Source organism: Eupeodes corollae, chromosome 1 (genome assembly GCF_945859685.1).
Source record: "Eupeodes corollae chromosome 1, idEupCoro1.1, whole genome shotgun sequence".
NCBI classification, from domain to species: Eukaryota; Metazoa; Arthropoda; class Insecta; order Diptera; family Syrphidae; genus Eupeodes; species Eupeodes corollae.
In genome coordinates, this window is record NC_079147.1 from 125,620,265 (window position 1) to 125,634,250 (window position 13,986).

Consider the following 13,986-nt stretch of genomic DNA (forward strand, 5'->3'; position numbering starts at 1 on the left):
CTAGGAATGCTCATCAATATACACTCGAGCCCAACTTAGGTCGTACTGTCAAGTACAGAGATTCGTTTATAGAAGTACTATGCGAATGTGGAATGCCTTGCCACATCTCCATCTCCTTTCAAACCCTCTCTCCCTTTCCTAGTGCTCACACTGTGTCTACATAATAAGGGTAATATATCCCTTTAAATGTGCGCTTATTATAAAAAAAAAAAAATTCTTTTTTGTGATAAAAAAAAATAATTTTAAACATTAAATATGTACACTTCCTGGTTTGTTAACCATCTTTATATATTTGTTTAAATGCAATGAAATTAATACAAATATGTTTTTAAATTCCATTCGGCACTCAACGTTATAATTAGTGACATAATATACATACATTTAAGGCTTTTCTAGGCTCACTAAATTCATGAAGTAGCTTTTTTTAAAAAAAATTCATGATTTCCAAATCTACAATATCTTTTTAATATTTCGCTTAAATTTGTTTCGTACTATTTATCTTGTAGTACATTGAACAAATAAAAAAATAATGTTGAAAAATGGTGTTCTTCAGTTTGAGAACATGTAGCTAAAGTCGAAGTTTAGGTTGGTAATCAGCATCAAAAATTATCTCAAACGAACTACTTAACCTTCCTATACCCGCGCATTAGTCAGTGAGACCGTAAAATTACCTTTTCTCAACTATTTTAGTAACGGTGTAATTAAGCAATTTAATTTATATATTAAATTAAAAAAAAAATAAAGATATTCGAAGTAGAAGAGAAACTACGGGCTTTTTAGTTTCGATCCGAGAGACCGTGCTCGGGTATACGTGTTATTTTTTTGACGCGGGTATAGAAAGGTTAAAACCATAAAAGTTACAAATAAGGTTTTTTAAAACTTGAGGTAGAATCAAATGAAGACTCATGAGTCTGTTGACCACATAAAATCGCGAACACAGGAACATGATAAACCAAAACATCAGAAGAATAAGAAGTTTGAAACGTGAGATATTTAAAAAATATGCAATTTAATTTAACGGATGATTGTGGTCCTTCTTCAGGTGTAAAGTTCAATTTGATTGTTACTTTATTGGATTTTCTCCAAGTGGTGAATCTATAAAAAAAATAAGAGAAACAACATAAGAATTTCCAATTCGATTTTTTTATTTACTATGGTTCCTTTCGTTGAACTTTTATTTGAAGTCGATCATTCGCCGTTCCTCTTCCTTGGTTGGCAGTTTCATAATGGTTGTGGTCATATGGTACATCGTTGGGTTAGTTAGCTTGAGGATCAATTCAGTGGACGTGCCAGGCTTCAGTGGCTTTTCACAACGCACAAGCAGAACGTCGGGCATATGGTAGTTAGCAAACAATTGAATGCGATACTTCATCGATCCTGGATGGTACTCCGGCTTGATGACATTGTGTTCGCATTCTCGACAACACAGAGATCGCTTCCGCTACGAATAGAGGTTGTTCACTGTGAATGGTTGATCGGCAGGTTGACCATGATGCTGCTGAATTGTGGTGACTATAAAGAAATTAATTTTCATTATATAAGGAAATCTGAAATGGAAGTTGACTTACTGTTTTTGATGTTTATTTTCTGTGTGAAAATCGATGGATTCAACTCGCCGACATCGTCATTAGCTGCCGAGAGGCTGATCTAAATCTGTTTGGCTTCTTGGGGATTCTTGTCGGACCAGCTCATTTGCCTCCGAATGATTGCCAATGTTAAGCCAGTGCGATCCTTAGGAGAAAAATGAATGGATTCGTTGTAGATTTAAAATTTTAACTCACTTACAGTCAAGGTTGGACATTTTTTGGAGTCTTCCTGCGATTGTATTCTTGTTTTGTTTGCGTCTCTTGCAGAACTGCACACTGGTATTACTCTTTACACCTAGAAGATGAAGATGAAGCTAGTTGACTACGATATGAATGTTTCCATACGTACTTTCACAATTGAAGGAGAAGGGCATCAGCGGTCGACTATTACATGGCAAAACATCCACTTGCATCATTGACTTGGTGGTGTTGTTTCTAATGGTTTTGATGGTGACACCTCCACCGTCAACGCCTGCGGCAGCTATTGCAGTTGAGAAGTACATACAAAAACAATGGGCAGTATCTGCAATTAAAAACATTGATATTATTTTGTTAAGAGAAATATAATATACAAAAAACTTACCTGCAAATCAGCGCCTTGTTTGGTGTGCCTTCCAGATTACTCAAGGGAAATTGCTTCCTGCATTATGGCACTATCTAAAATGAAAAGACAGAATAAATCGATTATTGTTGCACCTCCTTCACTGCAATTTTACTTACTTTTTATTCAATGAAGTGAACTTGTATATACCCTCTTCATTATAAAGAATTTTGGTCTGAAAAATATCAACTTAATATATTAAAAATCAAAACAATTAACAAAAACTTACTCTTAAAATCCGAAACCCATTGTTTTGTTTTGCAAAATTGATTGTCATTTTTGACAGGTCACAAAAATTCCATAAGTTTCTTTTTAGCCCAATCCCCCATTTTGCTTTTTTTTCTCCGCTCACATGTATTCACCGATAGCGAATTTGAGAGAGTTTACCTCGAATTTGGGAGAGTTCACCTCTAATAAAATTTAAGGGTGTTTCAGGTAGGACGGGTACCGCTCGGGACTCTAGATAATATATTTCCTCTATGATTAGAACAACAATTATTTATGATCCGTGTAAGACAATTATTTGATATACGAATGTCATCATTAATGATTGAAATTGTTCTTATTTTCTTACAATATGTGAAACATTTAAGTATCAAATATACCAGTATTAATATAACAATAACCGCAATCGTATATTGAAAAAAGGAAGGATGTTTTATCAGTGTTGGATGAATTTCTGCCTCATTAATTTCTTTCCTTATTTGATCTAGAGAATGTTTGATTAATTTAAGGTGAGGTAAGTTTACGTTTGATAGATTTATCGGTGTAATTTTAACATATTCATGAGATAAATTTGTTAACTTATTTTCGCAATCATCTTCAATTATATTTACTAATGGAATTATTGATTCATAGTTTGAAGAGATATAATTATCAGATTTTAAATAGTTGGATCCTATGTAAGCTTCACAATTCTTATTTATAGTTAATAAAGATATACTTGTTATAATCTCGTTATTAATTCTATCACTGTGTTCACAGAGGAAAGTTATTTGTTTGGATTTTGTTAATACTATGATATAATTATATAAATATTAGAGTTAAGCTTATGGTATAATTCTAAATTTTCATGTAATATCTTTGTATTACAATTTTTAGGAATTGTATTCATTGTGTTTGATAAGAGTAATACTTCACAAACAGGATTATAAGCATTTGAATAAAAAGTGGTAGCTTTGCAAATATAATCAGAATCCGATAAGTTTTCACATTGATCTAGGTTATTAAACTTAATATATTTTTGGTAATTATCCGTTATTGCCAAATAGGTTAATGTCGGTTGTATATATCATTTGCGTATTGTATCGGAAGAGGAATAACATGATATAAATTGTATAATTTTCATTCTGTCAATGGTATATATATAATATAAATAATTTTTCCGTTTGAAAAAAAAACTTGAATCCTAGCAAAGCAATATCTATAAAAATATGTGCTTTTTCTAAAATTTATAGTATAGGAAAATGAATGTCATTTTTAAGCAAATTTTAAATTTTGCACATATGAGGTGGCATGGAACTTTTTCGTGTTGAGATTTTTTAATTTTTTGTGTTTTAAGAACAGAGTGAAATATTTGGAAATTAGGTATGTAGGATTTTTAGTTCTACGATATCTTAAATAAAATGTTCATTAAATGCAAGAATGAAAGTGATGTTAGTAAGAGCACAAGAGATAACTTAGGACAGTTGTGGTGAATATTTTTTTTAAAATTATTTTCGAATGTTTGTGGTTCAAATTTGTAGTAGTAGTATCAGATTACATTTTCTTGCTGCTGGCATGCGGCCTCAGCATTATGCGCCCTGTGCATTTGCACATCTTGCGCATATGCTTTGTCCGACCCTGACGGAGCATAATACAAAACCAGCACGTTCTAGCTTGTTAGAATAACAATATTAAAACTATGAAACAAACTAAGCTATTAACCTTATGTATAGTTCATATGCAACAAACATTGTTAGTTATCTATCAACGATATTAAAAGCTTATTTCATCACATATCACTTTACACTCCTTCGTCTTTTAACTATTGTCCTTACTTGAATTTTACCTCTCGAATAAAGAACACGTTTAATAATTTGATCTGTATTTCCTTTTGCAATCCGCACATTTTTTAAGAGGTTATGGGCCCAGCTCGAATATATTAAAATTGAGTTCTGAACAATATAATTATTTAATAAAATAAAATGGCATTATTGTCGGGAAAAATTCCATTATTCAATGGGAACAATTTTTTCACTTGGAAGCATCAGATGGAGGCTATTCTCCAAAAGAATCGATTGCTGAAGTATGTGAATGGAGAACAACAGAGGCCATTAGAAGCTGAAAAATTGGAAGAATGGACAAATAAATATTTGGATGCTAGAAGTGAGATTATCATCTCAATGAGTCCAGATCAGGTATCGCTAGTTCACGGCATACAATCATCGAAAGGAGTCTGGGATTTTTTGGAGAGAACATATAATCGTAAGGGAACTCGAACTAAATTGGAAGAATTTCGTAAGTTGCTTAATTTTAAAATGCATGAACATCAAAATTGGAACAGCACTTAATTAATTTTAATTTAATTGTCAATCGGTTACGTGAGATGGACGCTAAATTGGATGACGACCTGCTCGTAGTAATGCTACTGGATATTCTGCCAGAGTCTTTTAAGTATTTGCAAGCAGCATTTGATGCTTCTAATGAATCCCCTACAATGGAAGTCTTGCGAGCCCGCTTATTGGAAGCAAGTGATGAGAAGAAGAGCTTTTGCGAGATAGGAGAGGAAGCTTTCAAAGTAAGATTCCATAAAAAGAAGTTTGGAAACATGAAACAAACAGGTACGTCACGTTTTCAATTTAATTGCCATCGATGTGGTTTGAAGGGGCACAAAAAACGAGATTGTCACGTGGTCTTGAATAGAGTGAGAGACAGATCAAATCTTGCACAGACAGATAGTTCAAGTCAAGAATATAACACTGAAGAAATTGGTTTCATTGCATTAGAATTAAACAAAACTGATAGGGCAGAAAAAGAAATTTCGCATAATGTTAAAGATGAACTAACTGAACATTTTAATTGGTATGTAGACAGTGGGGCTACATCTCACATGTGCTGTATGGAAGACTTTTTTGTTAGCATAGATAAAAAGTATACTGGAATAGTTCAAGTTGCAAACAATAAATTTGCAAACATAAAAGGGATCGGAACAGTAAAATTGAATGTACAAGTAAGTGAAAAACCAAAAGCTATTTGTCTGTATGAAACACTTTTTATACCTGAGCTTAGAAGCAATCTTGTATCAGCAAGTAAAGCTACAGATAATGGTTGTAAACTTATCATAGAAGGAGATCGTGGGCTGATAGTTAAAAATAGTTTAGTTTTGCTTGAGGCTAAGAAATACAAAAGCTTGTACTTAGTAAATATGACCAACATGAAAGAAAATACAAACATTTTTAAAGTAGCAGAAACAAAAATTGATAATTCATTAGAAATTTGGCACCGTCGATACGGACATCTGAAAGTTAAAAGAAAAAGAGATGGTTCAAGGTCTTCCAATGTTTAATTCCTTACTATCTAGTTGCGTTACTTGCTTCAGAGGAAAGCAAACCAGATTACCGTTTCCTGTTAAAAATGAAAAATCTTCAAAAGTGCTGCTAGAATTAGTTCATACTGACCTTTGGGGTCCATTCAAAACTGAATCTTTGAGAAAATGCATGTATTTTGCAACGTTTATCGATGACTGGTCAAGGAAAATCTTTGTTTATTTTTTAAAAAGAAAGAGTGAATACTTGGATGTGTTCAAGATTTTTAAAAGTCAAGTAGAGAATAAAACTAACAACAGAATCAAAGTTTTGAGAAGCGACAACGCACGTGAGCTTGTAAGTGCTGAATTTTCGAACTTTCTAACTTCAAATGGAATTAAACATCAGTTGACTGCGGAATATACCCCGCAACAAAACGGAGTTGCCGAGTTGTGGAAATGACAAGGTGTTTTCTGCTTGATGGATGTTATCTATATATATAATCTTTATAATAACAGAACTCCAGAACAAATTTGGACCGGAAGAATTCCAATAGTTAGCCATTTACGTCAGATATGATGCAGATCTTTTGTTTTGAATAAAGCTCCAAACCGTTCAAAGTTAGATCCTAAAAGTGAAGAATATGTCCTAGTAGGCTATTCAGAGGAATCAAAGGCGTATCGTTTGTGGAAGAGGGGCTCCCGAACAGTTATTAAAAGTAGAGATGTACGCTTTATAGAAGAATCATTTAATGATGAAGAAAATTATAGAGAGCTTATACTAGGTAATGGAACAAAAGATGGTAAAGTTGTTGATGAATCATTAGAAACTAAGAAAAAGGAAGAATGTGAAGATAAATTTTTGGAAGCCGAATATTTTTAAAACGAAAACAAAAATGAATTAAATTTTGAAAATGTCGAAGAAAATAAAATAAAGAAAATAAATAAGAAAAAAATGTCAGCAGAAGAGCTGAAAGATGTGGTTAGTAGCCGAACAAGAGCAAGACACAATTCAAATTTAGCTGTAGAAAGAGTTTTCAATGCATGTCAACATGATGATCCAGCCAATTATGAAGAATTAAAAACTTTACCGCATGCAGAAGAATGGTATATGGCTATGAAAGATGAATACAGTTGCTTGATGAAGCATAATACCTGGACTCTTTGTGATTTGCCCCCAGATAGAAACGCAATCGGATGTCGATGGGTTTTTAAAACCAAATATTTGCCAGATGGGAGTGTAGATCGTCGAAAAGCAAGACTTGTGGCACAGGGCTACAATCAAAGATACGGAATTGACTTTATGGATACATATTCGCCAGTAATTCGTCAAAGTTCTCTGCGGATGATGTACGCCTTGTCTGCAGAACATGATTTACAGCTTCACCATCTAGATGTATCAACGGCGTTTTTGAACGGACATTTGAAGGAGGAAATTTTTATGAAACAACCAGATGGTTTTGTTGATGCTGGTCATCCAAATAAAGTTTGTTGTCTTCATAAAGCATTATACGGATTAAAACAAGCCAGTAGAGAGTGGCACAAAACTTTAAATGATAAACTAAAAATATTTGAACTTACCCAATCTAAGTATGATAACTGCATTTATTTTCGAATCAATAACAATCATTTAAGAACTATATTAGGAATATATGTTGATGACATAGTCATCGCATCGAATGAAAACAGCTTTGTTATGGAAATAAAGCAAAGTCTGTCACAATGTTTTGAAATACGAGATCTAGGTCATCCATCTTTATGTATTGGACTAGAAATTTCAAAGGAGCAGGGCATGCTCTTAATATGCCAAACTAGTTATATTAACAAACTTATTTCAAAATACAAATTACAAAATTCAAAACCATTAAACACACCAATGCAGGCTAAGTTAAAGCTTGAGAAGGAACCGAAAATTAGCGGAGAAAATGAGCCAATAGAATGCGTGAAGTATCAGGAACTTATAGGTTCTTTAATGCATCTTTCTGTATTTAGCCGTCCCGATATTACTTATAGCGTAAGTACACTTTTACAGTTCAGTCAAAATCCGAAAAAAACAACATTGGACTACTGCTATTAACTTACTTCGATATATAAATGCTACAAAACATGCAAGGCTTGAATTCAGAAAAACGGGGTTACCTTTAATTGGATATGTTGATGCAAGTTGGGCGGAGGATAGGAATGATTCCAAATCTCAAAGCGGTTATTGTTTTGTATTTGCAGATGCTGCCATAAGTTGGGAATCGAGGAAACAACAAACTGTTGCCACTTCAAGCGCTGAAGCGGAATACATTGCCTTAACTGAGGGAGCAAAGGAAGCATACTCACTTCGCTACTTACTCGAGGAGCTAAACTGTGCAAATTCCGAACCAACGACCATTTTCTGTGACAACCAGAGTGCTCAACACATAGCAGAATATGGTGCAAATATTCAAGGACGAAGCATATTCATTACAAGTACCATTTTTTACGACAAGCTATTGAAGAAGGCGCTGTCCGTGTGAAATATCTTCCGACTAATCAGATGGTTGCGAATGGCCTTACTAAAGCTTTACCAAAAATCAAACATTATTTTTGCTTTACAAATGTTGGAATAAAATTTGATTAAACGTTTTACTATTGAGGGGGAGTGTTAGAATAACAATATTAAAACTATGAAACAAACTAAGCTATTAACCTTATGTATAGTTCATATGCAACAAACATTGTTAGTTATCTATCAACGATATTAAAAGCTTATTTGTAAGAACTTTTCTTATCACATATCACTTTACACTCTTTCGTCTTTTAACTATTGTCCTTACTTGAATTTTACCTCTCGAATAAAGAACACGTTTAATAATTTGATCTGGATTTCCTTTTACAATCCGCACATTTTTTAAGATAGCTCATATAATTCAATATGAATACGTGTTTTGCCTTGTCATACTCTTTTTGTTAGTTTTGGGACTCATGCCTGAAACACAAACACGCTTCAGGACACCCAACACGCAAAGGGCGCATACTGGACGCATATAAACAAGAACAAAACAATTTACTAAATGATAAACTGACACTAAAAACGAACCCACTTTACTACACTGCCATCAAATATAACAACAACAAAAACAATAGACAGAATTCGATGTTAAGCTCATAACCCACTATACAAAAAAAACAACAACATAATACAAAAACCGAAATTCAAACTATAGCAACAACAACAACAATAAACAGCAATTGACTTCAAACACACAACTTATTAAAAAAATCAAAAATAACAATAGAAGAGCTCTAAAGCAGGTATTAGAGCCAGACTATAACATCAAACATCACAACAAAGCTCCGTCAGTCAGTCAATTATACGCCCGATGATGGACCAGTTTCGCGATATATCAAACAAATTAAAAGTTGTGAAAATTATTGTTTTTCAAAAATAAAACAAAATAATAAATATAAAATTAAAATATATATATACATACTAGCAGACCCGACCACGCGTTGCTGTGGCTGAGTAATTAAGGAAGGACTTAATAGACAAAATTGAACACTAATTTACATAACATCTTTAATTTTATTTTATTAATAAATACTATGCTTAACATAAATTAAATAAAATCACAGTTAAAGTTTACTGAAGTGCCAATCGATGAACAATATTTTTCGTCAGCCTGTCTTTTGTCAACACAAATAAACTCGATGGTCTCCCTAAACGTGAACAGGCAACGTATAATTGCTAATTGGTTTAGATAGTTATTTATTATATCTGGGAAGACACTCTCGATCAGATCATTTTTAGTTTCAACAACAGTACAGAAATTGTCTGGCAATCTACAGCAAAAGTAGAGCGAGGAATCACTGGAAATGTTTGCCGAAAATCACCACATAATAGTAGAATAGCTCCACCATAAAGTCTGTCATTACTGTTTAAATCCTGCAAAGTTCTATTTAATACTTCGAGTAAATGTTTATGAGCCATTGTACACTCATTACAAATTATGATTGAACTCCTTTGTAACACTGTAGCCATTCCACTCCTTTTCTTAATGTTACACATAGCATTTGGATTGTTATGGACATCTAGTGGTAACGTAAAAGCAGAATGCGCTGTTCGACCACCATCTAACAAAGTAGCAGCTATGCCTGATGATGCAATTTCTAATGCAATTTTTTTTTGTGACCGTACTTTCGCAAGGATCAACGATATCAAAAATGTTTTACCCGTTCCAACTGGTGCATCCAAGAAAAAGAAACCACTTTGTTTAGCATCAACAGCCAACATAATCCGATTGTATACATTTTTTCTTCGACATACAATTGACGATATCAAAGAATAAAATTGTCCTGATTATATCTAATCATTAATCGAAGCGCGTAGTAATTCATTGAACTAACTTTTTTACTTAATTCATTACCATTGATTGGATCACACTGTTTGATATTGATGTGATATTCATCTTCTCCTTACCAGAATATCAATGGGTATTGGAGTGCGTCGCACAAACGGTGTATATCTGAAATTCTACTCACTGTATTATCTCGGTGTGTAATTTTAATAGATCTGTTGTCAACTGGATCACCGACCATAATAATAGCAACTTCATCTACAGTTGGTGCATTGAATCTGCCAGCGTGCTCTCCTGATGGTACTTTGTCAGCTTTGATGACAATTTCATAATTGTCATTTTTCAATTGTGGTAATACTCTTTTGAACAGTTGAACCAGATGATTACGGTTCTCTAAAAATATTTCTACAATTGCTCTCTCTTCTGCTTGTTCAATAAAATTATAATTATCGAGTTGGCACACGTTCTTCACAACTGCCCATGTAGTAGATTTGGAGAAATTTAGTATCTTCATTTGGCATTGGCATCAATGATCCAATTTTATGGTATACTTGGCCTTGTGTTTTAAATGTTGTTTCAAAATTACGACCATCAGATGAGAGATCGCAAATTTTAGATGCTCCAAATGATGTTATTTGAAAGCAAGAATTAAACTTTTGTGTCTTACGCAAAAATAATTTTAAATCATTTGAAATGTCAGAAAGTAGTGATTTCAATGGATTCAGGTGGAGTAGGAAGTAATGGCAATACAACTTTTCTGGATGCACAACACATGCCAGGTGTTTCATTGCGAAATTTTAACGCTTGGCAATACTTACATATTTTGTCCATCTCACCGATGGTAACTTTGGGATCAGCTGAGTTTTATTTCAAAGTCAAAATATATTTCCGAAAACATAATTATCATATATAATTAGAACAGTAGATTTTATATTAAGTGTTTTTCATTTGCAACATATATGTAAATAATTTATAAACTATCCTTTATCTTAAGTTAAACCAAATTACACATAAAATGCCAACTTTCATCGAAATCGGTTGACTTGGTGAAGAGTTCACTGGGAACATACATAATGACACTGGATTTTTATATATAAATGCAACATACATACAATATAGACCATTAATGGAAATATAAACTATCCTATATCTTAAATTAGACCAAATTACACATAAATTGCCAACTTCCACCGAAATCGGTTTACTTGGTAAAGAGTTCACTGGGAACATACATATGACACTGAATTTTTATATATTAAGATATATATAAAACAAATTAAAAGTTGTGAAAATTATTGTTTTTCAAAAATAAAACAAAATAATAAATATTGTTACATAAAAATGTGCTCCACATTCCCCATAGTACACCTAAAATTAGTTCTTTCATCTCACTTGAGTTTTTGCACGCCAAATACCGAAGTGAGTCCACTGTCATTTTCTTCAGGTGTTCTCCATTCCTTTTTCTAAGAAAATGGACCTGGAGAACTACCAATAATGATAATTATCTGCCTAGCAACCAAGTGACGCCTGAGGATTAGTCAGAGCTTTTATTCAGCTCATCACCTTAGCTTGGCTTATCTTATAATTTTCTTTTCCTTTCACTTACTTCTACTTACTTCTGATTCAACTTGCGCGCAGTGAAGATCAATCTAATTCTACCTAATTGTAAATTAAACTTAAGTTAATTATTATATTTGTGTTAAAACTTATAACTAAATAAAAACTACTTAAAATCTAAAAAATAAATAAAAATAAACTTATTTTTCCTAAACTTAAACCTATTTGTTTTAATCCAAAGATTAAACAAGTAATTGGCGCAGTCGAAAAAAAAGTGTGCACGTGGAAAAAAAATTTTGAGCCTCAGTGCCTGGTTAAACTCTTTTTGCTCAAAAAAAAATAAAATCAATAAAATGTGAAAAATTAAACCTATAAATTAAAAAAAAAAAAGGTATAACGAAAAACATCGAAATACACATACAAAATAGTGTCAAAATTGTACCCTAAATGTATTTTCTTAAAGAACAAAAAAAATACATACTTGTGAAAAAAAAAATATAACTTTGAGCTTAATTTCCACTATTGTGCACTAAAACGTTCCTCCGCTCAGGAATACGAGAGATAATTAAACATAAGATGAAACATAATAAACATACCTACAAAAATATTGCACTAACTATAACAGTGACAACAAAATAAAAAGACAAACAAAATTATTTTGTGAAAAAGCTACATCAACTATAAATCTAGGCTAAACTTATAAAAGAAGAAGGAAAATTTCCGTGAGTACCCTATCATCAAATCAGTAAGACAAAAGCGAAGGAAGATTTTCGTGAGTACCCTATCATCATATCCACAACTTTAATTATATTGGTTCATCAAAATGGAAGTTTTAACTCCTGCTGAAAAGTTTAAGTTAGTATTAGATTTAATCACAAAGATTCCCGAGTTTGATGGGAATAGTAAAAATTTAGTTGATTTCCTGGACAGGGTAGATTGTATTATTCATACTGTTGAGTCATTTGAAGAATCCGCAAAAGTAATTCTTGTTGGGTATGTTAAAGATAAAATTACAGGCAAAGCTAGGTGCCAATTGCAAAGACATGGCAGACTTACAACTTGGGCTGAAATTAAGGAAGTTTTAAAAAACAATTTTGGCGAACGAATGTCAATCGAAAAACTTATAGATAGTATTCGCACAGCAAGAGTTTCTACAACAATTGAGGATTATTATAACAAAATTAATATTTTATTAAGTAGGATATATAGCGTTTACCTGTTAGCAAATAATGCAAATGAAATGACTCAAACGATTGAGTCTAATCAGAGGATTGCACTTCAAGCGTTTAAATATAATCTTCCAGAGCCAACAAAATCTATAATTCTTAGTAGAAACCCAAATTCATTGCGTGACGCATTTAAAATAATACAGGAACTTAACCACCAACGACTTGGTCCTAGCACGGGTCGCAATGATGTAGGTAGTAGTTATAATAATTCTAGGTCGAACTATAACTCATTTTCACGGAATAACAATTCTTCTCGAGGTCATAAGCATAACAGACAATACAATAACTATAACTATGGTGGCTCATCTGGTTCAAATTATTCTTCTACTAACCAAAATAATAATGGTAGTCAGAATGGAAATTCACGTTCAAATCAAAATAATAATTTTAATCAGAGTGGACAATCACGTCGAAGCTTCAATAATAATACCAGTGGCCAATCTCGTCAAGTCAACAACAATGCAAATAGTAATCAATCTCGAAACACAAACAGAAATAGGCAGGCCGATAACCATGAGCAAATGGATATTTCGCTTAATGAACAGGGTGATACTGAAAATGGCCGTTCTGGAAATAATAATCAGAATTTTCAAAGGGGTCGAAGAAACAATTACCCTATATAGTTTGCCAAACTCCACTAAAAACTCTCAGATTCATTATAGATTGCGGTGCAGAATATAGCATCATTAATACGAATTTATGCGATCCAAAATGGAAGATTCCTTCGAAAAAATTTACGCTAAAAGTTCTTGACCGCAATATAGAAACAAATTCTGAATACCGAATACCCATTTTTAAAGAATTTAATAAACCCAACCATTTTGTAAATTTTATAGAGTATCAGTTTCACGATTATTTCGATGGACTCATAGGTAACAACATTCTTATGGATCTAAACTCAATTATAAATTTAAAGAACCGTTATCTAAAAACAGATACCTCAAGAATTTCAATTTTTTTTAACAAGGAGGAAGAAATTTACGCCGAACAATGTTATGAAGATGATTCTTGTAAAATTTTTGGTAATGAGGTTTTTCAAACCGAAATTGATGAAAAGATATTTGCAAAACACCTAAGTTCTGATGATACTTTAAAATTAAAATCCCTTTTAAGTAGCTACAAGCCCATTTTTTATAAAGAAGGTGATGATTTATCATTTACAAATGAAATCCAACATCAAATT

The 13,986-nt window shown here is 32.6% G+C and overlaps 1 protein-coding gene and 1 long non-coding RNA gene across 2 annotated transcripts; one reads left to right on the top strand and one right to left on the bottom strand.

Moving 5' to 3' along the window:
• Positions 1-1,592: 1,592 nt before the first annotated feature.
• LOC129945956 (uncharacterized) lies at positions 1,593-2,231 on the bottom strand. Its single transcript, XR_008781525.1, has 3 exons — positions 1,936-2,231; positions 1,786-1,881; positions 1,593-1,731 (listed from the first exon to the last, which is right to left on the bottom strand). It is a non-coding gene; the product is annotated as an uncharacterized LOC129945956 (long non-coding RNA).
• A 10,166-nt stretch (positions 2,232-12,397) lies between these two features.
• Positions 12,398-13,426, top strand: LOC129944260 (probable serine/threonine-protein kinase clkA). Its single transcript, XM_056053584.1, has one exon. It carries the CDS (start codon positions 12,398-12,400, stop codon positions 13,424-13,426), a length of 1,029 nt encoding a protein of 342 aa, XP_055909559.1.
• Positions 13,427-13,986: the final 560 nt, after the last annotated feature.